The sequence below is a fragment of the Artemia franciscana genome, unplaced genomic scaffold, assembly GCF_032884065.1.
Source record: "Artemia franciscana unplaced genomic scaffold, ASM3288406v1 PGA_scaffold_32, whole genome shotgun sequence".
Taxonomy (NCBI): Eukaryota; Metazoa; Arthropoda; class Branchiopoda; order Anostraca; family Artemiidae; genus Artemia; species Artemia franciscana.
This window is the reverse complement of record NW_027062665.1, coordinates 2,019,421-2,043,060: the sequence shown is the minus strand read 5'-3', so window position 1 is coordinate 2,043,060 and position 23,640 is coordinate 2,019,421. Positions and strand designations below refer to the sequence as shown.

Here is a 23,640-nt window from a genome sequence, read left to right as displayed (position 1 = left end):
AATTGCAGGGCTTTTCTAGGAATTTAGCTACTTCACCTTACACATATAAATAGATAGCATTGTATCACTTGAATAAAATAGTCAAACGTTCACTCTATCTTTTGTGTCCTGAAGCCATAAAAGATGTTCTCGAAAAATAGCAATTTCAAGATACACGGTTTGTTGGCCTTTAAGATCTAATAAAAAAAAAGGTAAAGGATACGGCATTAGACTTTACAGTCCGTACCGGCGGTACTGATCTCCGTTTCTTGGCCCTTCAGCCAGGAAGTGCAATGGGGGGTTGGGGGCCAGCTATCCTGTGCTTTCGCACACCCTTCCTGTTGTTCTAATGCTTATTTCTAATCTTATTTCTTCATGTTATTTCTAATGCTTAGTACAAACTTATTGATTATTAATTATTTATTTATTACTATATATTTATTCAGTAAGAAAGATTTATGGTCATCTGGCGAGGGTACCACTTACGTTGACTGAAGTTGTCAAGACTCGAGCAAATTTTGACACTGGTCAAAAAAGTCAAAACATAAAAAGCTAAAAAAGGGCTTAGAACGCTTTAATACTGAATATCATGTGTTTTGCATCTAGGACCATCTATAAAATCCGACTAAACTGAAAACAATGAATAGGCTACTATTTCCTATATAAGTTATTACATTAATAGACAACCATAGAGTACAGGCTATACTCTAATTCGATTACAGAGCTAACCTGTAAACTTTTAAATAAAAATTATCCCTTGAAATAATTATTTTATTAGTTATTTTAAACACTTAAACATTTCGTACATTGATGACTATTTTCCATAAATTTTACTATTTTACATAAAATAACCAACCATAAAATTATTATTTGTGTAAAATAGCTATCTTTCTTATCTGGTCCCCCAAAAAATCTATATGATTTGAAAGAAACGATTACGATGTTGTCCTTATCTACTGTTTCAATCACGATGCCATTTGAAAAAAAGAGCTAAAAAATCTAAGAAAATCCTTAAACCTGAAAAAAAAAACATTACACTAATCTATAAGGAGGAGGAGGGAGCATCCATGCAACACTATTTTCATTTTTGTGTCTTTAAATGGCTTGCTTTAGCTTTTTTCTTGTTTTGGCTTTTGCTTGTTTGCTTCTTGGCTTAAAATTTTGTTTAATTTAACCAGGTAATTAGTAAGGAAAAAAATAGTAAGGATAAAATAACAGAAAAAAGTAAGGATAGAATAACAGAATAATTACACCGTAAAAAAGGTAAAAAATGGCAAACTCTAAAATCAAAGTAGTTGACTGTAGTGAATAGCGACATTCCCTCTTTTTGGGTGGTGTTGTTCATAAAAAGATTTAATGATATTTAGTGCCAAAAGGGAAAACGAATAATTTTTACTTATTTATGTATATTTACTTATTATTTATTTATGTATATTATTTGAAAAACAATCAGAAATCAAGTAAGAAAACACGTTTTTTCAACTGAAAATATGGAGCACCGTTAAATTTAAAATGGACAGAAATAATTCTGTAGTGAAGATGTTGCCACCTCTTTAATACCTTGTTCTTTACACAAAAGTTTGACAGTTTAGAAAAATTAAAAAAAAAATAAATTAAATTAAATTAAAATTAAATAAAAATTAAAATCTAAGTTAAGAAAAATCCTTCAGCCTGAAAAAAGGAAAAAATAGCAAAATAATTATACCGTAAAAATATTGGTAAAATATTTTATGATAAAATAATTTTTGTAAATTATATAGTAAAATAATATGATAATAATTAAAAAAAAAGGTAAATTAAGTGCGGAAAACCGAAAAAAATTAATATAGTATAATAATTATAGCAAAAACATAAATATAATTTGTTATGAAATAATTATGGTAATAAAAAACTATAGTATGTACTATGTAATAAAAAAAAATAACTGATAAAATAAATAAAATTCTTAAAAATAACATGGTAAAATATAATTATAGTAAAACATTAGTAAAATAATTAATGTAAATTATATGGAAAAATAATAGAATAATAAAAAAATAATGCTAAATAAAATAAGGTAAACAAAAAAAAATAAAATACCATAAAGTAAAATGGTAAAATAATTACAGTGAAAAATTAATAAATAATTTATGATCAAATTATTACGGTAAATAATTATTAGAACACTGGAACGTACTCAGCGAGTGACTGACTACAGAACTTCTTTTGAGTAAATGTTTTCCCCTATAAACATAAAAATATAATTCAATAAATACCTTATCTAACTCTTGTTTCGTCGCTTCTATTTCTTCCTTGAAAGTGGTCACATCTCTTTCCTTCTCTTCTAAAGCTTTTGTCTTATCTCCTAGGTTGAGTCTAAGCAAATTTTCTGTTTCATTTGCAGAAGTCAAAAGGCTCTCAAGATTATTAATGCTTAGTTTCAGTTCACTTATTTCTTTTGTCAACATTTTGATCGTCCCTACAAAAAAAGGAATAAAGTTGCAAAAAAGGAGGTTTCTACTGAATGAAACTTGGAAACAAAGAAAACTTACAAACACTAAGACAAAATCTCTTCTTCGCCCCCTTCTGACTCCTTTAACAGGTAAATTTTCTGATCTGCTTAAAGTGAAATCCATCCACACCCCCTGCGCAGCATAATGAGAAAACTACTGACAGTACTCCAACCACATTGCACATAGAAGCTCTGACACCCAATCACCAAACTCTATGGCTAAATTATCCTTATGAGGTATAACCATAGGCAGCAATAAAACTTAAAACGAACAGAAATTATTACGCATATGAGGGATTCAAAATACTAACACATTCGTATTTCTCCAAATACGATTAAAAGTTTCATCAGTTGGACAAAGGTACTTTTAAACTTTCCCTTCTTCTATTGAAAAAGCTCGTCAGTCGTAGAGTCTGACTCTTCTTAATCTGTGAGAGATTAAATTAGAGTGCAGAAGTTTCCTTTTTTGCTAAAAAAAAAACAAGAGCTAAGAGCTCATATGGCACTTGTGACGAAGCAAGAAGAGCTAAGAGCCAAGAGCTCATATGGTATGAGCTCTAACAAAATTATAAGAATCAATAGATTGATTTAAAGGAAAATCAGAGGTTTAATGCCGATCAGGATTTAAAATAAGAGCTCTGAGTCACGAGGTCCTTCTAAAAATCAAAATTCATTAAGATCCGATCACCCACTCATAAGTTATAAATACCTCAGAATATAAATTATGTCCATCAAGCTTCATCCCGATTCCTCCACTCCAAGTGTTTTCCAAGATTTCCCCCTCCAACTTCCCCCCAGTGTCAAAAGATCTGGTCTGGATTTGAAATAAGAGCTCTGAGACATGAATTCCTTCTAAATATCAAATTGAAATAAGATCCGATCACCTATTCGTAAGATAAAAATACCCCAATTTTCACGCTTTCCAAGAATTCCGGTTAGCCCCCTCCAGCACCCCCCAATGTCACAGGATCTGATCGGAATTTAAAATTAGAGCTTTAAAGCACAAGATCCTTCTAAATACCAAATTTCATTAGGATCTGGTCACCCTTTCGTAAGTTACAAATACCTCATTTTTCCAAATTACCCCCCCCCCCAAATCCACCAAAGAGAGCAGATCCGGTCCGGTTATGGCAGTCACGTATCTTATACAGGTTTTTATTCTTCCCATCCAGTTTCATCCTCATCTCTCCGCTTTAAGTGTTTTCTAAGATTTTCGGTCCCCCCCCCCCAATGACACTGGATCCGGTTGAAAATTTAAAATAAGAGATCTGAGTTACGAGCTCCTTCTAAATATGAAGTTTCGTGAAGATCCAATCACTCCTTCGAAAGTTAAAAATACATCATTTTTTCTAATTTTTCAGAATCAACCCCCCCCCCCCCCCTAATAGAGCGGATATATTCGGATTATGTAAATCACGTATCTAAGACTTCTGCTTATTTTTCCCACTAAGTTTCATCCCGATCCCTTCAATCTAAGCGTTTTCCATGATTTTAGGTCCCCCCCAAACTCCCCCCAATGTCACCAGATCCGGTCGGGGTTTAAATAAGAGCTTTGAGACACGATATCCTTCTAAATATCAAATTTCATTTAGATCCGCTCACCCGTTCGTAAGTTGAAAATACCTCATTTTTTCTAATTTTTCAGAATTAACCCCTCCCCCCCCCCAACTACCTCAAAGAGAGCGGATACGTTTCGGTTATGTCAATCATGTATCTAGGACTTGTGCTTATTTTTCCCACCAAGTTTCATCCCAATCCCTCCACTCTAAGTGTTTTCCAAGATTTTGGGTTTCCCCCGTCCCCACTCCCCCCCCCCCCAATGTCACCAGATCTGGTCGGCATTTAAAATAACAGCTCTGAGACATGATATCCTTCCAAACATTAAATTTCATTAAGATCTGATCAACCGTTCGTAAGTTGAAAATACTTCATTTTTTTCTATTTTTTCCGAATTAACGGCAATACCGTTAATAAACAAGTCGAATAACTTGGTTAATACCAAGTGCCATAAAAAGGGAACAGGTGAAAGCCTAAAAAGTAAAAAAAAAGTTTCCTTTTTGCCAAAAATAGTCCTGAAACGTGGTTTGTGGATTTTGTTAGAAGCTATTGTCATAATGCATACGTGATTTTATCATAATAGCACTCCATGATTGCTAATCATTCTTCAATTCAATCACCTTTTACTTTTGAAAAGAAAACTAAAATGTTAAGTTTCTAACAATCCTCTCTTAAGTTTTAGACCACCCATTATAAGTCCCTTTTGAAAAAAAAAAGTTATAAATAAATTTCACATCGTCGTATACTGAGCAAGAGCATATCCACGATTATTCGGGAAGGGGGTGGATAAAATACCTTAAAATACATCGAAGTTTTTCTATATCCATTTTGTTACAATATTGCGCGTCGGATATTGTTTTTGAGATGGGGGGGGGGGCTCAATCTCAGCAAACAGACTTGTCTAGTTTTAGGTCCCGCTAAAATAAATGTTAAGCGTGCAGCAGACTTTCTTTTACACGTATCTTTTAATTTAATAATTAATTTAAATTTATTTAATTATTATTATTATTTATTGTTAATTATAATTATTAATATTTAATTATTTAATAAAATTATAATTATTAATTATTTAATATAAAATTAATTTAATTTTAATTTAAGTTAATATAACGTATCTTTTCGTATCTTTTACATGGATCTTTTCTAGGATTTGATTGGATTTATCCTCACATTCATCATTATATTCATGAGGATACTTGATAAAAATAAAAATAACAATGTGGTCTTACACATTCACAAAAAATGAAAAAAAAATATCTAATAAATAAAAAAAATCTATAATTAATTTATATTTTTATATATAATAAATAAAAAATTATAATAAAAAAGAAATGTTTTTTTCTGTTATTACTGTTTAAGCATTAAATTTACCAACTAGGTGAGGACCCAAATCGAGCTTGAATTATATGATCGTTTATATATATATATATATATATATATATATATATATATATATATATATATATATATATATATATATATATATATATATATATATATATATATATATATATATATATATATATATATATATATATATATATATATATATATATATATATATATATATATATATATACAATATTAATCTGCAATCTATCGGAGATTAAGAACAGTGATACATCATTGAAGGCCATATGATTCTTAAAAAAATCATTGGAAAAACTAAAAACAAGCACGAGGAATTTGAGCTTTCATTGTGAAAATTCTATACAAACTTACATCTGCAATCTATTCTTGCGTTTCTATATAATGTATTTTGTATGATACATGCCAAAAGAAAAGTTTGTATATGATTTGTCTCGCTTCGAGTTAGTCTGGTGTAAACTTTATCCCTGTAAGTTCCAAATCCCTTCTTTTAAAACACTAAATTATTGTGTCTAATGTGGTCTAAATTGCATGAATAAGGACTATTTCAATACGAACTAGCAACCCATCTTGTTTGATCCATCTTGTTGAACAAGTAATATCCATTTTCTAAAGGAAAAATATTTTTGTAGTTTTTATCTGGGCTTTACAAACTTGCAAGACGATACAGCACAATGGTGTTCATGAGAACAAACAGAAGAAAATCATTGAGAACGAGAACGAAGCAACAGAGATGGGACACATTAACAAAAACAATAGCAATCACGGATTGCTATTGCAATCCGTGATTCCTAAGCAAAGGATTTTTTTAAAAGTTTTATAACCATACCTATATGCATATAGCTGAAATCTAATCTCTATACAGAAGTGATTTAGATAATGTGATCACCTTTCAGATAAAAATATATCTCATTAAACACAAAAACAGAAACCTACTACCAAGTTCTTGCGGGATGAGGTGGGCATCATGCCCCCCCCCCCCCTGCAGACTATATCAGCCGGTAACCTATGATGCCATATCCTCTCAAGCATCTCACCATACAATCTCATCATAATAACATAGAATAAACATAAAATGTCACAATAACATTTTAGGTTGTAACAAAAGATTTTAAGAAAATATTTTTGTGCGTCTCTACCTTTACTTTAAGAGGGTATTAAAGTTTTGAAGTTCCACTCAAATGAGCCCTCTTCAGATATTTTATGATCATTGGATCAGGTTATCGTTGGACAGAAAAAATAACAAAATACATCGATGTGCAAAATGGCTTCAAAGGGGCTTACAATGATGACCTCGTTAAAATTCTTATTTGCTAAAGATATATTTTCTTGAAATACGTTTTCGAAGCCATAGTAGGCAGGGAGTGGCAATTCGACCTTGCTCTTTAACACGAAAATATTTGTTCGCAAAAGTTGCAGATTCTGTAAATGCCTTTTCAGACTACAGACTGCAGGGGCAGAAAGAACTGACCTTATTCTTTAACAATTGATCCAATCTAACTAAAGACAATCCAAAATTACTAAGAAAATAATTTTAATTTATCTGAATTAGGTAAAACAAGTACTAATTGATTTATTAAGATTATTCCTACCCAAAGCTCAGGTCTTTTGAGACACTATCTTCCAAGCATAGCCTACCTTTTTTTCAGTAGTAAATTAAATTAAATTCAGTAGTAAATTAAAAAAGTAGTAAAGTAGCGATTTTCAGTAGTAAATCGACTTAAAGATAGTAGGCAGTGGCAGAACTAACCATGTCAGAATCTTCAAACTCTCCCCCTCCCTCTATAAATATTCCACATATGTGGCTCCATATAGGTAGTATTAGTTTTTTCTGAACTTAACAAAAATATACACACACGCGCCCCTGGAATTCCGTGGGGAGAGAAGGGGGTTGTGTGGCAGAAGATCGAAAGGGAATTCTACAGTAAGAAATTATAAGAGATCTCGAAATTTAGGGGAGGGGAGTACAGAGAGCACTTAATAGACTTATTGACACTTTCTTTCAGTCTCTTTTCTTATTAATATATCCACTAACTAATCTTTCGATTTTTAAAGCTAGCGTCGAGAGACCAACAAAATAGGGTTGATCCTAAGTAGGTATAACAAATTGCCTAGCAAAACTACCCACACACCTCTTTTGGATAAAACACTTATATGTGATTTATATATGCACGCGTTTTATATATGCACGGTAGTATAATTCATTTGAGTTCATGTTACTTTTTTCTGAGCCAAGAACTAACCTTTCGAATTGCTTAAGTCCGCTTCAAGACACATCTTTGCTTCTGCGAGTGCGTTTAGATCCTTTTTTAACGATGACAGTTGTTCTTGATGCGAATTCTGAACCTTACTCAAGTGCGTCTTTGCTTCCTTTTTGACTTCTTCAATTCTCTTCTCAAAAAATTGCTTCAAACTTGCCACTAGAAATGCAAAACATTAGCCTTTAATTCATGGCTTGGCTGTGAAGAGACGAACTGATTAAAGGCGCCTTTCACCGCTAATCATGGTTTGAGGCAAATGCACATAGAATTAAGTGCATCGCAGTGCCCTTAATATTCAGAAGGTATACTACGCGAACTTAACAGTACCAAGGACAGCAAAAATGAAACCTGATTTTTTGAAATGACTAAGTGGAAACTACTACAACAATAATCAAAATATTAAAAAAGATCAAGAATTATAAAAACGATCAAGATCAATGATAAAAAAGATCAATTATATAAAAAGATCAATTATAAAAAAGATCAATTATATAAAAAGATCAATTATACAAAAGAACAATTATAAAAAGATAAATTATAAAAAAGATCAATTTTATAAAAAGATCAATAAAAAAGGATCAATTATAAAAAAAGAGGTCAATTATAAAAAGGATCAATTATAAAAAGATCAAATATAAAAAAGATCAATTATATAAAAAGATCAAGTATAAAAAGGATCAAAGATCAATTATAAAAACATCAATATTGAAAAAGATCTAAGATTTTAAGATTTAGGGGGAAAGATCTCCATTTGCATTTATGCAGTTTTTGGCTGTAGTGGGTGACAATTAAAAAAAAAGAAAAAAAAGAGTGAAAAAGCAACAAAAGAAAACTAAGCTAAAACGCATGGGACCAAACAGCCTAGGAAGATATGACTTCCTTTTGAAGCTTTAGCTGCCCTTGGGAATCTACAGACTTCTCATATTCAATTTTGCAGACCAAAAGCGCTAACAAATTATGCTAATCATTTGGCTTATTTATTTTCACGGTTCAATGTGGCAACATTGACGGTATTGTCCTAAAAACTTCATAATATTGAAACAGCCATATTAGCAATCTTAGAAAGTCACGATTTTCGGTCACCTAAGACGGATCCAAGGGAACAAGAAATGTTTCCATTGTGATATCCTTGGTACATTAGTACTCTTCTTTGGTACTGACAGCTGGACTTACAGGCGAGAAAAGATACTGTTGCTTTTCATTCAAATATTAGCTATATTTCTACTGAACAAGGTATTTCTTATTTAGTTCTTTTATTCCAAATACCTCTATTAATGCGAATTCAGTTTATATTTAGGGAGAGAGAAAATCAATGTTGGTGTACCCTTGGTAAATGGAGTGTTGATTAATCATCAGGTTAACGTCCAATCCGGACGTGAAACTATTCACAGTCTGTAATAGGACGTGCATAAAATCATTTGGGCAGCAACACACCCTTAATATCCTTAGAGTGTACTGCCTTACCTGAATACCCTTCGCTGGTACTTAGCAGTAGCAGCCTCTCTTACTGAACAGTTTCTGGACAACATTTCACCTTATTTCTCTCATGTTATTTTTTTAAGTAACCTGAAGCGACGACCCTAATTATAGTATCAGGTGAAATCACAGTTTACATTTTTGCATTTTTACGTTTTAACGCTACTTTTTAAACTAACGGTAAGGTATATAGACTACAACAGATTTTTTAGAAATAAATACACAGCCATTTTTCTTGAAATAAATCGTCTTCTATATTTTCTTTAATCTTCTTTAATTTTAACGTTCTAACGTTACTTTTTAAACTAACGGTAAGTTATATACACCACGGCAGATTTTTTAGAAATAAAATACAGAGCCATTTTTCTTGAAATAGAACATCTTCAATATTTGCCCTTCAAAATTCATTCAATGGCAATAGTGAGAGGGGGTAAACTTTAGACAGCAGAGGAAATTACGCTGAACATCCAAGTCTGCCACAAAATCAACAACCCCAAAAATCAGTTTCAAAAAAGAGTTTGATAAAAAAAAAACATTATCATTTCCCCTTTTTCTCCTTACGAACGCCGAAAGTTTAAATTTTGAAAAGTAAACTGAGTTAGAAGCAACAGGTAAAGTGAATCAGATTGATATAATAGCAGTTACCGAAGTCCGGGCACAGAATTTAAACCGCCTCAAAATGACTGGTTTTCACAAGTTTATAAAGCTACGACCGGTCAACCACCCACTGGGGAAAAAAGGAGAAGGAGTAATAATTTTTGCGAAGTATTGCTAATCTACTGCCCTTATACATGTGCCAAGACTAGGCGATTGTGATGAAATCATTTGGATATCTACTAAGCCCAAATGCCTGCCTCGGCCTTATACTAATATAATCATTCACTCATTTTATCATCCACCCAGACAGAATGCTTGTTCTCGTCGTAATTTTCATGATAGGCTGCAAGCAAGTCATGACTTTGTAACAACAAATTATTCAAATGCCGGTATTTTTATAGCAGTAGACGCAAACGAACTAAGTCTTAATTATCTGTGCAAAAATCAGAAGCTTAATCAAATTTTTGACTTCTCTACTACAAAAGGAGGAACCAGTTTGGATGTTATTTGAGCCCACCTTGAAACCTTTTACATTACTCCAACTCCCCTCCCTCCCCCCTCAGAGATAGCTATCATTTCATGCTACAATTGAAAACATTGCTAGTTTTTAAAACAAATTATTCAGTCTCTGAATTTTCGTACCGGCCAATAACAAGTCAGGGTATGTTTGATTTTGGATCTTGGATTACGTCTAAGAGTCGTGATGATGTTTTGTCGTGTGAAAATCTTAATTCAAAGGTTAGTTTGTTTCAAATATAAATAATGACAAATTATCAAAAATATTTCCCAGAGGTTACCAAGAGGGTATGTTCTTTAGACGAACCTTACATGAATGAAAAAATAAAAGGAGTAATCCCGTTAAACTAAAACTTTTTTGCCTTGGAAAGAACAATGATGCCCTCCGTAAACAAATAAAAAAAAATAAGTCGTGCTACTTCTCGTTATGGTGAGAAAAAATAAAATTGCTTAAAACAGAGCAAACCTCAGCAATTGTTTAAGAAAGTGAAAGAAATAGGGGGTCACTCGTGCAAGAACCTTGATTTTCTTCTGGATGAACCGCCTGGACAGACAGCCAGTGAGCATAATAAACACCTAGATAGCACTATGCAAGCTTCCCCCACCCCTCTTTCGGAAAACCATCTAATCCCCTCCCTCTCTCGGAAAACCATCTAATCCCCTCCTTTCTCTCGGAAAACCATCTAATCCCCTCCTTTCTCTCGGAAAACCATCTAATCCCTAAACTCAAAGCGATAAAATCCCAGGAATTTCCGTTAAAATTGTTGCCTCCTTTTTAACAAATCGTTCTCAAGTGCATAAACATAAAAATATCTATTCCAATTCCCTTCCTATCTTTTGTGGGGTGCTCCAGGGAACCCTGATGGGTCCTATTCTTCTCCTTATAATGGTTAATAGCCTAATGACTGATCACACAGAGTGATGGAAGTATGGGGACGACCTGTCTGCACTTTGTCTACGAAATATTAAAAGCTCAATTCTGATTTTACTTGACAATGTCACACAAGATGCTTCTTTGTTGAATATGAAAGTTAACGCTAATAAATCGCCAGTTATGATAGTTATTTCTTTTAAGTCACCCCTTCTTGAAAGTGTGAATTTCGTCTTTCTTTAGAGCATATTTATAAGATTGAAAATGTCCAAAAACGAGCACTTATAATCAATAAATGGCAAAGGGAAGGTTCCATATCATTATCTACTATGTAAGTTCAAGCTCACTACGTTGGTAAGCTTGAACCCAATCTTCCCGCCCGCAACAGACCGTCTCGTATAAAATCCCAAGAAGTCCTAAAACTGACTCCCATCCCCGCTAAACATAAATGATATCAGAAGAGTTTCGCTTCGAGTTTTGTTGAGTTGTATAATAGCCAGGAAAACTAGTCATTGATTTTGTTTTTAACTATTTGTTGTTTTTTTTTCTTTTCGACTTTTTAAGTAAGTTTTGACACATCTTTTTTTTACGTATTTTGTACAATGGATTATGTTTGACGTGAAGGTCAATTTTTTTCAATACGATATATATATATATATATATATATATATATATATATATATATATATATATATTCAGCAACCATGCTGTAGAAGGAATTTTTAAATTAAATTCTAATCTATACCTCACTTTTAAACATTAATCTAACACCCACAAAAAACCAACTCGAAGCACACAGTCATTTAAAAATTGATTCTAATGTAGACCACAGTCTAAACTTCTTTTTTAAACGCTTATATTTAATTTCAACTGTCCAGGCTTTCGTTTAAGACTTTGTATATCTTTTGAGACATTTTTCGTTTAAGACACTTAGTATATTCTTGGGGGGTAGTCCTCTAGGTATATTCTACTCTAATTGAAAATATTGACTGAATACAACACCTTTTATACAATATACGACGTCATTGCAATGCTATCATGTATCGTTTTTGCTCTTTGAATGCATTTGAATGTAACACTATTCACATGAAAAATGTGTTGTTTTTTTTTTCCAAACTAAGGCTCTAAAGCAGTCAGCTGAAGGTTGCACATCCTTCCCATGACCCATCAAAATATGATCATGTATAACCGGTTGGGTACGCACCCAACATTGGGAATCATGGCGCTAGACAGCCATAGTAAATTTAGGTAAACTTAAATCAAGCTACAATGAGTCTCAAGGTAACATTAAAATCAATTTTTCGAAAGGAGACATTCAGAGGTGATCCTAAGACTATTTACCGTTTGACTATTGACCATTTACAGCTTTCGTTTAAGGTAGATTTAAAGGAGACATTTAGAGGTGATGCTATGACTATTTACCGTTTGACTATTGACTATATGACTATTTACCGCTTTCGTTTAAAATAGATTTAAAGGAGACATTCAGAGGTGATGCTATGACTATTTACCATTTGAGCGTGGTCTCAAAATAAAATGTTACAAGTGAGATTCATTACTATAAAATAGAGATATTGACCAATCATGACAACATACCTAATATTGTCTTAAAGACCTGCAATTCTTTTTCCAGGTGTCTTTGTCATCTGAAACCCTTCCAAGCCTATGGAAATCTGTCATGTCATTTCTATAGATAAACCAGAAGGTAATTCAACAGGCATGGGCTCTTATAGACCAATTAGCCTCCTCTCCTGGTTTGGGAAAGTTTACAAAAAAGGTTCAAATCATTCACTTTATCAGTACCTGAAGTCAAATGAACTTTTAGGTTACCGCCAATATGGATTCCATCGGAAGCTTTCAACACTTGACTGCTTAATGGCCCAGCACCACGAGTGGATCGGACTTCTGGGAAACGAATATGACATCAGGCAATGTCATTCGATATTGCTAGAGCTTTCGACAGAGTATGGTATTGCGACCAAAGCAACAGTCCTCTCACAGCAACAAAAACAGCAACAAAAAGCAAAATTTTATCACCCTCCTTTCCTTTCAACATCAATGTCATGCATACAAAAAAAAAAAACTATCTTTATAAACCTAGCAAGGTCATACAACACAGTATTCTATAATCATACATCACAAAAATTAATGTAAAATAATGTAAATTATAATCATCTGCCCCTCCCCTCCCCCCAAAAAAAAAGTGTCACTTCTTTCTTTATCACTTCACTGGCATATCTACAAACCTGGATGACTGCCCTTGTTAGAGTCGCCTGCAGGGTCCCGGAGAGCTCAAGAGTCCCATTCAAAAACTTTACTTCTTAAATTAGAAAGATGCAGCCATCCAGCCAGAATGTGTGCCACATTCTCAACTCCAGTATTGCGTCTGTGGCAAAACTCTTTTTTTATACTTTTTTTCCTTTTTTCAATGGTAGACAATTCGCTCGAAAATGAAACCATGTCCCTATGTCTCGGGCGGTAAATCTAATTTAAAATAAAATTCGAAACCAAAAACCTCTTTAACCTGGGCACAGAACTTGAGCGTCTCTGAACTCCTTAATGCCTGATTCCTAATCTGGATTTCCAGGTCTTCCATTCTACTCCTAAACCGAGCCTCAAGCGATCCGTCCTTCTCAGGACCTAGCCCCTCATTTCGAATATAAGATAGTCCAGCTCCATTAAATACAGTTTTTACTTGACAAGGGCATGATCTTTTCTGTTTCAACCGTAGGGTCTCCAAATGAGCTGTATTTGATAACTTATCATCCGGTAGACTAGCAACCTTTACCCAGTACCGTTTTATTTGCGCCAGTCTACTTAATCTAAGCGCAAATAATCCTAGGTCTCCTTTTATAACCTGAATATGTGACGTTAAATGGACTCAAGTTAATCTTTTAAAAACATTATTATCCTACATGAAATGATAATAATGTGAAGACACCTCAAGCTGTTAAAACTAGGTCTTTATTTTTAATGCATTATATCGGGCCAAATATTGGAATAATATGCCTGAATTTTTGAAAAAGTCGGCAAATGTGAGTCATTTTCGCAGAGATCTCAAAATAGTTTGTCTCCGCCTGTATAATTTCTGAAGAATAAAAAATTGAATTTCATCCGCTCTCAAATTGTTTGGAAGTGATGTTGTGACCAGGACCAGGGCAAGTGCAGATTTGTTTTTTTGTCTTTCTTTCTTCCTTTTCTTCTCTTTTTCAAATTTTATTCTTATGTTTGAGGGGTTACTCCAACCAACCGAAAGCTTAAGGACAGTTAATTATTCTATAATATTACTTTTTTTGGTGTTTTCTTTGTGTTTCTTTGTTGTTTGTTTTTTGAATAAACCCCTTTATTAAATTAAAACATTGAATCGAAAGTAGTATAGTTGTATTGATTCCAACTGTTCAGCCGGTTCATATCCCAAGAGCTCGGCTCCGTAATATAGTGTAATCTCCTTAATGTACGTAATGTGATGTAGGACGCACTTTAGTATTAAAAACATATTTGTCTATCTTTAAGTTTTCTATACTTGAAAGAATTGAGTTACGTAGGATTGTTGGTGAAACTGCTTTTCCTCTCTTAATCATCTCTTCTACATACTCTTTCCAACCACATTTAGCAGTTAAGATTACTCCCAAATTCCTAAATCTTTCGCTCAATTTCAAACTCTCATCTTTATAGAGAAATTTAGTTTTTCGTTCATCATTTAGATTATTGTTCCCTCTAAAAACTTATATCCGTTTTCTTTCAAGATCAATTTTTTTTAGTAAAATATGCTTCTAGTATATTTAACAGAATCTGGAGACTTACCGACCCCCACTGCATCATCATGCAAATATCAACAGAGATATACTAAGGGTTCCTAGTGATACCGTTGGGGCCCATTCTTTTCTAAAATGATCAACCATATCATTAATACGTGGCTCAAACAACCATGGTAAAATACTACTACCCTGTTTAACACCATTTCTAATTTCAAACGACGACGATAGGCAAAACAAAGTATATTTATCAAATTATTAATAAATGCGTCACCTTCTAATGAATCCTACTGACTAATCTAAATCCTATTCTAAATCCTATTATTTAGAAATAATAGCTGCTACCTAGTAAAGAACCACTGAGTGCAAAATTTGAAAAAAAAACTATGAAAAACTTTTTAAAAACTTTAAAAAAAACTTTTAAAAAACGTTTTTTAACTTTGAAAAAAAAACTTTGGAAAAAAATAGGTTTGAAAAAAAAACTATCTAGTGAGAAAAACTCACTGTTATCTTATATTCGATTAATCATAACGGTATTATTATGACGTTATTTTATTATAACGTTATTAAAACCGTTATTTATAACGGTTTTATTAGTAAAAGTTACTCCTTCCCCAGATGCAAGACTTTAAATACCCTCCACACCTAGTAGCTGTCTTACTGAATTCAAATATAACATTGACGTCGGCTTATTCATCAATTTCTCTTCCAACGAACCAACACAACACGACCCATTGCAAATCTGTTGAGCCTAGAGTAATTAAACGCACAGTAAACATAGTTTCTTTACTGCAAAGTAGCAGTCCCAGGGATGGCGTGCCTTCATCTACTGTAACTGCCAAAAATACTTAAAACCAGGTAAACAAATATGATCAGCTCAAAATTTTAAAAAAATCCATTGTTTGGTTTGTCTCAAAATGTCTCAAAATCCATTGTTTGGTTTGTCAAAAAAGTTCCTATCAAAATTAAACAGCCCCTGTGTTTCAGTAAACGATCTTAAAAAAAATTGGGACTAACAGTCAAACCTTAGCATAAAGAGCAAGTTATTAAGGAAGGAGCAACCCTTCACATTTGGAGGGGTAAATCCCCCTCACGGAAAACTCTTTCAATGAAATTTCGTTTAACATAAATTAAATTTTCCTCGTCAAATTCCCTCCAGACAGTTCGATCTTCGTTGACAGAATTTCCCTCCTTGTAAAATTGATTGAAGAGGGTTTTTAAAGAGTGCGTTATTCCAAAGCTCCGAAAACCATTCGTTGCTGTTGCTGAAGAAAGTTGATTGTCAACTTACAGTAGATGGCGTGCCTTCATCTACTGTAACTGCCAAAAATATTTAAAACCAGGTAAACAAATGTGATCAGCTCAAAATTTTACGAAAAAAAATCCATTGTTTGGTTTGTCTCAAAATGTTGGTGTCATTATACCCGTTTTTTCTTTTTTACTTTTGACGCCTTCCATATCTGTACCCTGGTAGGTAGAAAAGAAAATAATTAATTAAAGAACTCTTATCTTTTTTTATATGAATGGCTTTTTGTCCAATGTTTGGTTTGTCTCAAAATTTTGGTGCTATTATACTCATTTTTGCTTTTTTACTTGTCGTGTTAACATGCTCTATTTCTTTGATAGCAAACCTTTACGCTTACAGGTTGAAAAGAAACTAATGAATTAAAGAACTCTTACCTTTTTCTATATGAATGGCTTTTTGTCGGTCAATGTCTTTCATTATCTTCTCTTTCTTCATATCATGTTCCTTCAATTTCTTCTCAATAATATCCACTCTTTTCTTGTACAATTTCTGTTCTTCTCTGCTTCTACGATTCACTGCTTTGGCATCTTCCAGCTCGTTTTCAAAAACAGTTGATAAACATTTACAATGATAAATCCTGCAATTATAAAGGTTAAATTATTTTTTTTTCACCTTTTGCATAATTACTACATCTCTGCTTTTTGTCTGAAAGAAAATCCACCACGATGTGTGTGAAAACCCTAACGTTGGATCAATGGGCACCAGCGGTGGTACTTTAAGAGAAAGAGTGTAACCAAGAAGGTGGAGGTGGGGTATTACCTGGTCTGACCCCCCTCCGACTCGTAAAAAATGTAACCAAACGCATGTAAAAAAATTTCTGCTAAGTGTTGAAAAACTTGTTTTTGTAAACCCTAGCAAAAATCTTGGATACGACGGTGTTTAAAAATACCCAAAAGATCCAGTATGAGTTAAAGCTAAAAAAAAAATAGTCGAATTTATTTTGCATGAAGCATTTTGGTTTGTTCTTTCAGAAGAAGAAGGAAGAAATGGCCTACAGAAAAAAATGACAGAGGATTTCTCTTAAAAAACGGAAATAAATGTAACACAATTGTTCAATAAAGTCAAATAGGATTACTACATTGAACAAGTACTTAATAACTGAAACGCGTTTGAATTAGCATCGATGTCAACACGAAAAGCAATTATGCCGTTTATTTGATTCTTAATCGACATGACGGGCGTTCGATTTCTAAAATTTTGCCATCACATAGACATTTTGCCGATTTTTGACAACACAAAAAAAGGTTTTTCATTCTCCTTGTTGACATAGAAATTATAAATTCAGGAGGCAAATTCAAAACATAGGGAAATCATGACATTTGTTTTTTTTTGTGTTTAAGAATGGTAAGGAGTAATGGGATCAATTGACTAATTAAATATAAGCTGACAGTTGGTTAATTAAGGGTATTATAGTATTATATTTGAAATTACTGCCAAGAAATGCGTTCGATTTGCTATTCCAAGTGGAGACAGAAAGGAACGAATCAAACACTAAAGAGTAAAACGTCAACTTTAGACAGCTACCTCAAACGTGGATCTGAAAATGTTCAAGTGACAACACCGCTAATGCACCATTATCTGAGGCATTTAAGAATAGACTTAAAAAAAATAGACACAAAAAAAGGGTTTTTTTATTCTCCTTGTCAAAGTAGAAATTATAAATTAAGGAGGCAAATTCAAAACATAGGGAAATCATGAATTTTTTCTTTTTTTTTTTATCAGAATTTTTTTTATCAGAAATATCAGATTTTTTTTGTGTGTTTAAAGAAAAAGATAAAAAGAGATGAAGAACACAGCATTGGACTTTACAGTCCCTACCAGCGGTGCTGATCTCCGATTCTTGGCCCTTCAGCCAGGAAGTGCAATGGGGGATTGGGGGCCAACCATCCTGGTTTTTGTGTGTTTAAGAATGGTAATAAGCATTGGGATCAATTGATTAACTAAATATAAGCTGACAGTTGGTTAATTTAGTATTAAGAGTATTATAGTATTATATTTGAAATTACTGCCAAGAAATACGTTCGATTCGCTATTCCAAGTGGACACAGAAAGGAACAAGTCAAACACTAAAGAGCAAAATGTCGACAAGACGTCAACTTTAGACAGCTAACTCAAACGTAGCTCTGGAAATGTTCAAGTGACGACACCACTAATGCACCATTATCTAAGGCATTTAAGAAAAGAATTGTTATGAGCGGGATGGAAATCTCTTCAAATATAATTGGGACCTCTCTTCAATCGATTGAAGAAGGATCAGACTTGCTAGATTTTATTCTTAAGGATAACACTTATTTCCGCTTACATTGTTATTATGTCCGTAGGTCTTAAGGCAACGATTCTCAAAATTGGCTCTTATGGACCACAATTTGCTCAAGGGTACAAATTAAGATAATTATGCACTAAATTAATACCACCTAATTTACTCTTGATGCGTCCCAATGCGACGTGACATTCTGGCTAGTTATTTAACAATTACTTATTAAGGAAGCAAACAGCAAATTGTACTACCAGGCTTACCATGAATGCAATACCTTAGGGTTAGCAAAATCTAGGATTAAAAAAAAATCTCGTACAGATCAATGAAGCCCACGTAGCTCGGGTGACAATCTCCTGATACCCTATCCCCCGTGCTATAGGCTACGTGGTTTGGGCAAAAACCTTTTACCTTTCCAATGTTTCCCCTAGAATCCTCTAGGTATCCATTTGAAGTTGGGCAGACGTTTGGCTTGCCATGCAGTGAAAGGCATAACCCTTACCCCAAACCCAACAATGGCCACCATTGAGACCCGAACCAGCGACCCTTAGCTTATAAGTCTCGCGAGCTGATTATTCTGACAGGACGGACTAGTTCAAAACGCTACTTGTTTATTTTCAACATTTAAGGTTATTAATTAATCGACCCAATATAGCCTATTTAAATGACAAAGACAAAACATTTAGCTACTTGTTTTGTAGAGCATAAGAGATAGTCACAATTATTCAGAGGAATTCCCAGTTTTCCTAATATGTTATATTTATTTTTAGATGTTAGTTATGATTGCAACTCTGGACTTCGGAAATACAACCTATTTGAAACTAGTATAGACCTGAATCAGCTTCGCTCTATATTAACTTGAAGAAAAAAAAAAACGCTTGAAAAAATCATATGGGGAAAAATTGCATGGCAAAACAATCCCATGCAAATATTTTCCCCTGAAATCAGTAAGTACCGAGCACTTCCGGAGAAAATAGTCAAAATATCCATCATCCCCCTTACAAAGAAGATGAGCTTACCACCTTTCAGAGATGACACTCTTTCAATCGAACAACTTTTGCCTGCTTTGACTTAGGAGGCAATTTCCCCTTGGTTATATTCATTAACATAAAACTTTGCTCAGTAATTTAAATTTAAAATAAGCTTCCCCTCCAAAACAAGATTTTGCCAGCTTATAATGTTTCAATATTTGTAAACTGCCAACCACCCGCTGTCAATACTGAATTTCTTGACCCTCTAATATATCAATTAAAAAAAAAATCAGCTTCTAAGAAAAAAAGTTTTTCAAAAAAAAAATTGAAGAGCAATTTTAAAACGTAAGACGAGCTGAAAATAAAGTCATATAATAGTTTAAAAAAAGAAATTACTTTCCATGAATAAATGAAACACAAAACAAACAGAGATTTAATCAAACTTTTGCTGGAAAATTACAATTATTAAAGTTAAGAACAGCAAATAAATTTTATTAATTCCTACTTTGCAACAAGCTCCTCATGGTTTTCCTTTTCTTCTGCTAATCTACTCTGAAGCTTGGCAGCGTGCTCTTGGTACTCCTTTATCTTCTGTTGCAAGTGATTAATTTCCCTCTCAGACACAGAGAGCTCATGGTCTTTCTGTTTAAGCTCAAACTCTTTCTTGATCTTCCATTCTGAAATTCGTTGGCTTTCTGATAGTATCTTTGACTGAAATTCTGAATATTTGGACCCTTCCTGAAAAGAATTATGCAATGAAATTATGCAGTAAGATTCAGAGAGTTCGTTGATTAATCTTGCATCCTGAATTTTGCTGTTTTTTTCTGAAACTACCAATCAGGAAAATTTTTGATGTAGGAGGATGAAACTTCTAGGAGTGTATCTGGGAGTGCTCCAAGAGTAGAGGCCTAAATTGGAATCTAGAAGAATTTACCTCTATCAATTCCCCCATTCAGGGCTTGAAAAGATTTTGGGTTAGAGGAAAAAATGATTCAGGGACTGATCTACAGGCATAATAATGTCTTGGAGTGTGAATTCACCCTCATAGCTTTATTACTTCCATTTATAAGGTTTAAAAATTCAGCGAAAACCAATGCAATCTTTGAAAAATCTACCCATCTCATATCCTGGAAACTGCTTTGACCAGGCCTAAAATCCAAGAAAAGTACACTCTTGAGCAAAACTATGAAAAAAGGTTCATAAGTTTAGACCCTTACAAATGTGTCTTCACAGAATCTTTACAGCCTAACAAGTAGGGAAGCTGTGAAGATAGTTCAAAACACCTTATCGTGCCCTAATTTGAGCTTTATACCCATTTAAAAAACTTTCATTAATCATGATGGACAACTTTTTGGGTTAGCAGAAAGTCATTACAGTAAGTCATCACTTTATCGACAAAATCACATCCTAAGCACAAGTAAAATTGCTTTAGACTGTCTCTAAAACTTGTTCTATGGTGGCACTGGTAATACCATTACAATTTCACATTTCAATTTCATTTCACGAAAATTTCATTTCGCAACACGATTACATTTTAGGGATCAAAATGAACAAGTTTCAGACAAAATTTTGAATTAAATGACGAGTTCTTTTTTCCTATTTTTCAACTTTTGCGTGTACATCTTTCATTTTTTGTGTGTACTCTTTCTTTTTTACCTGGAAATTGAATTCGGCCCCATCTGGACTTGTGATAATTCATTTTTGAAATAAAATCTTATCTAAATTCCTTTAATAAAACAGTTAACCTAACCTTTCAATATGACAAGAGCTAAGAGCTCATATGGCACTTGTGACGAGGCAAGAAGAGCTAAGAGCCAAGAGCTCATATGGTATGAGCTCTAACAAAATTCTAAGAATCAATAGATTGATTTAAAAGGAAAATCAGAGGCTTAATGCCGGTCAGGATTTAAAATAAGAGCTCTGAGTCATGATGTCCTTCTAAATATCAAAATTCATTAAGATCCAATAACCCACTCGTAAATTATAAATACCTCATTTTTCAAATTTTTCCTCTCCCTTTAGCCCCCCAGATGGTCGAATCTGGGAAAACGACTTTATCAAGTCAATTTGTGCAGCTCCCTGACACGCCTACCAATTTTTATCGTCCTAGCACCTCCAGAAGCACCAAACTCGCCAAATCACTGAACCCCTCCGCTAACTCCCACAAAGAGAGCGATACCAGTACGGTTACGTCAGTCACGTATCAAGGATACGTGATTTGCTTATTCTATCCACCAAGCTTCATCCCGATTCCTCCACTCCAAATTTTTTCCAAGATTTCCCCCTCCAACTCCCCCCAATGTCAAAAGATAAGGTCGGGATCTGAAATAAGAGCTCTGAGACATGAATTCCTTGTAAATATCAAATTTCATTAAGATCCGATTACCTATTCGTAAGATAAAAATACCCCAATTTTCACGTTTTCCAATAATTCCGGTTTCCCCCTCCAACTCCCCCCAATGTCACAGGATCTGGTCGGAATTTAAAGTTAGAGCTTTAAAGCACAAGATCCTTCTAAATATTACATTTCATTAAGATCTGGCCATCCTTTCGTAAGTTACAAATACCTCATTTTTCCAAATTACCCCCCCCCCAACTCCACCAAAGAGAGCAGATCCGGTCCAGTTATGTCAGTCACGTATCTTAGACATGTTTTTATTCTTCCCACCCAGTTTCATCCTGATCTCTCCGCTTTAAGTATTTTATAAGATTTCCGGTCTCCCCCCAACTGCCCCCCAATGACGCTGGATCCGGTCGAGATTTAAAATAAGAGATCTGAGTTACGAGGTCCTTCTAAATATGAAGTTTCATGAAGATCCGATCACTCCTTCGTTAGTTATAATACGTCAATTATAATTTACATTATAATACGTAAGTTAAAAATACGTCATTTTTTCTAATTTTCAGAATTAACCCCCCCCCCCCCCCAATATAGCAGATCTGTTCCAGTTATGTCAATCATGTATCTAAGACTTCGGCTTATTTTTTCCACCAAGTTTCATCCCGATCCCTCCAATCTAAGCGTTTTCCATGACTTTAGCCCCCCCCTCCCAACTCCCCCCAATGTCACCAGATCCGGTCGGGATTTAAAATAAGAGCTTTGAGACACGATATCCTTCTAAATATCAAATTTCATTGAGATCCGATCACCCGTTCGTAAGTTAAAAATGCCTCATTTTTTCTAATTTTTCAAAATTAACCCCCCCCTCAACTACCCCAAAGAGAGCGGATCCGTTCCGGATATATCAATCATGTATCTAGGACTTGTGCTTGTTTTTCCCACCAAGTTTCATCCCGATCCTTCCACTCTAAGTGTTTTCCAAGATTTTAGGTCAATCACCTCCACCTTCCACTCCTCTAGCAGCAACGCTAGTGTACTTGTGCTTCATTCGGTGTTTAGTGCTCACTCAGTTAGTAAACGGGATTTCACTGACTCATATTCATAGGGAACGGGAAATCTATGTAGATAAAGTCTTACATCATTTTAGTTAGTCAAAAGTTAATTTAGTTATCATTTAGTTAGTTAGACGAAGGTGTTTGTCAAGTTGAACCATCAAATAACTTATTCATAGCATTGTACTAATAAAGAAAAGTTGTGACATTAAAGTTTCTTTTGAAGACTTTTTTATATTATAACTGTCCTTGGAAAATAGTTAACTTATTTCTTTCTTTGAAATGTTACCCTTTAAATTCATGATAAGAGTAAACCAGCTAAAACTTATACAATACTTCTGCTTTAGACCTTTTATAAAAAGAATAATAAGTAATGCATTATAGAAACTTATTATAAGGTAGAAAAACTAAAAATGTACATACAGGTTTATTTAAAAAACTTAATTATTAAAAAAAAGCAATATCAGTACTAAAAGTATTTCTATTCTTGAAATCAAAAGGTAATAGCTTTCAACATTCAAATTCTTATGGTTAAAGGGTCATATATGAAATGTTAATGCAAAAACATTCTAATGGCTTTAAAATTCATTTATTTTTTAGTCAATATTCTTGAGTCAACCTATATATTTTTTGCATCTAAGCTGTGGTTAATAAAGAGTTAAAAACAGGCTAAAATGTGTCTTTTTACACTTAAATTTTGAAAATTTCCCCGGAGGAGACCCCCTAACCTCTACCTTACTGGGGGGGGGGGGATTCCATACTTCCCAGACCCACGGTGCTTTCAGACACCTCAACGCCTAGATTTTGAATATGTTGTAAAGAAATACAAATCAGCGATAGCTTCA

The 23,640-nt window shown here is 33.7% G+C and overlaps 1 protein-coding gene across 1 annotated transcript in view; it reads right to left on the bottom strand.

Annotated features, from left to right (window-relative positions):
- Window positions 1-23,640, bottom strand: part of LOC136041680 (synaptonemal complex protein 1-like) — a 51,005-nt gene that overhangs the window by 10,107 nt on the left and 17,258 nt on the right. Inside the window, exons 3-6 of the mRNA XM_065726403.1 lie at window positions 19,908-20,140; window positions 16,552-16,754; window positions 7,639-7,815; window positions 2,235-2,437 (exon numbers count right to left, since the gene is read on the bottom strand). Of these exons, the coding sequence (XP_065582475.1) occupies window positions 2,235-2,437; window positions 7,639-7,815; window positions 16,552-16,754; window positions 19,908-20,140 (816 nt within the window). The remainder of the gene's footprint in view (window positions 1-2,234; window positions 2,438-7,638; window positions 7,816-16,551; window positions 16,755-19,907; window positions 20,141-23,640) is intronic.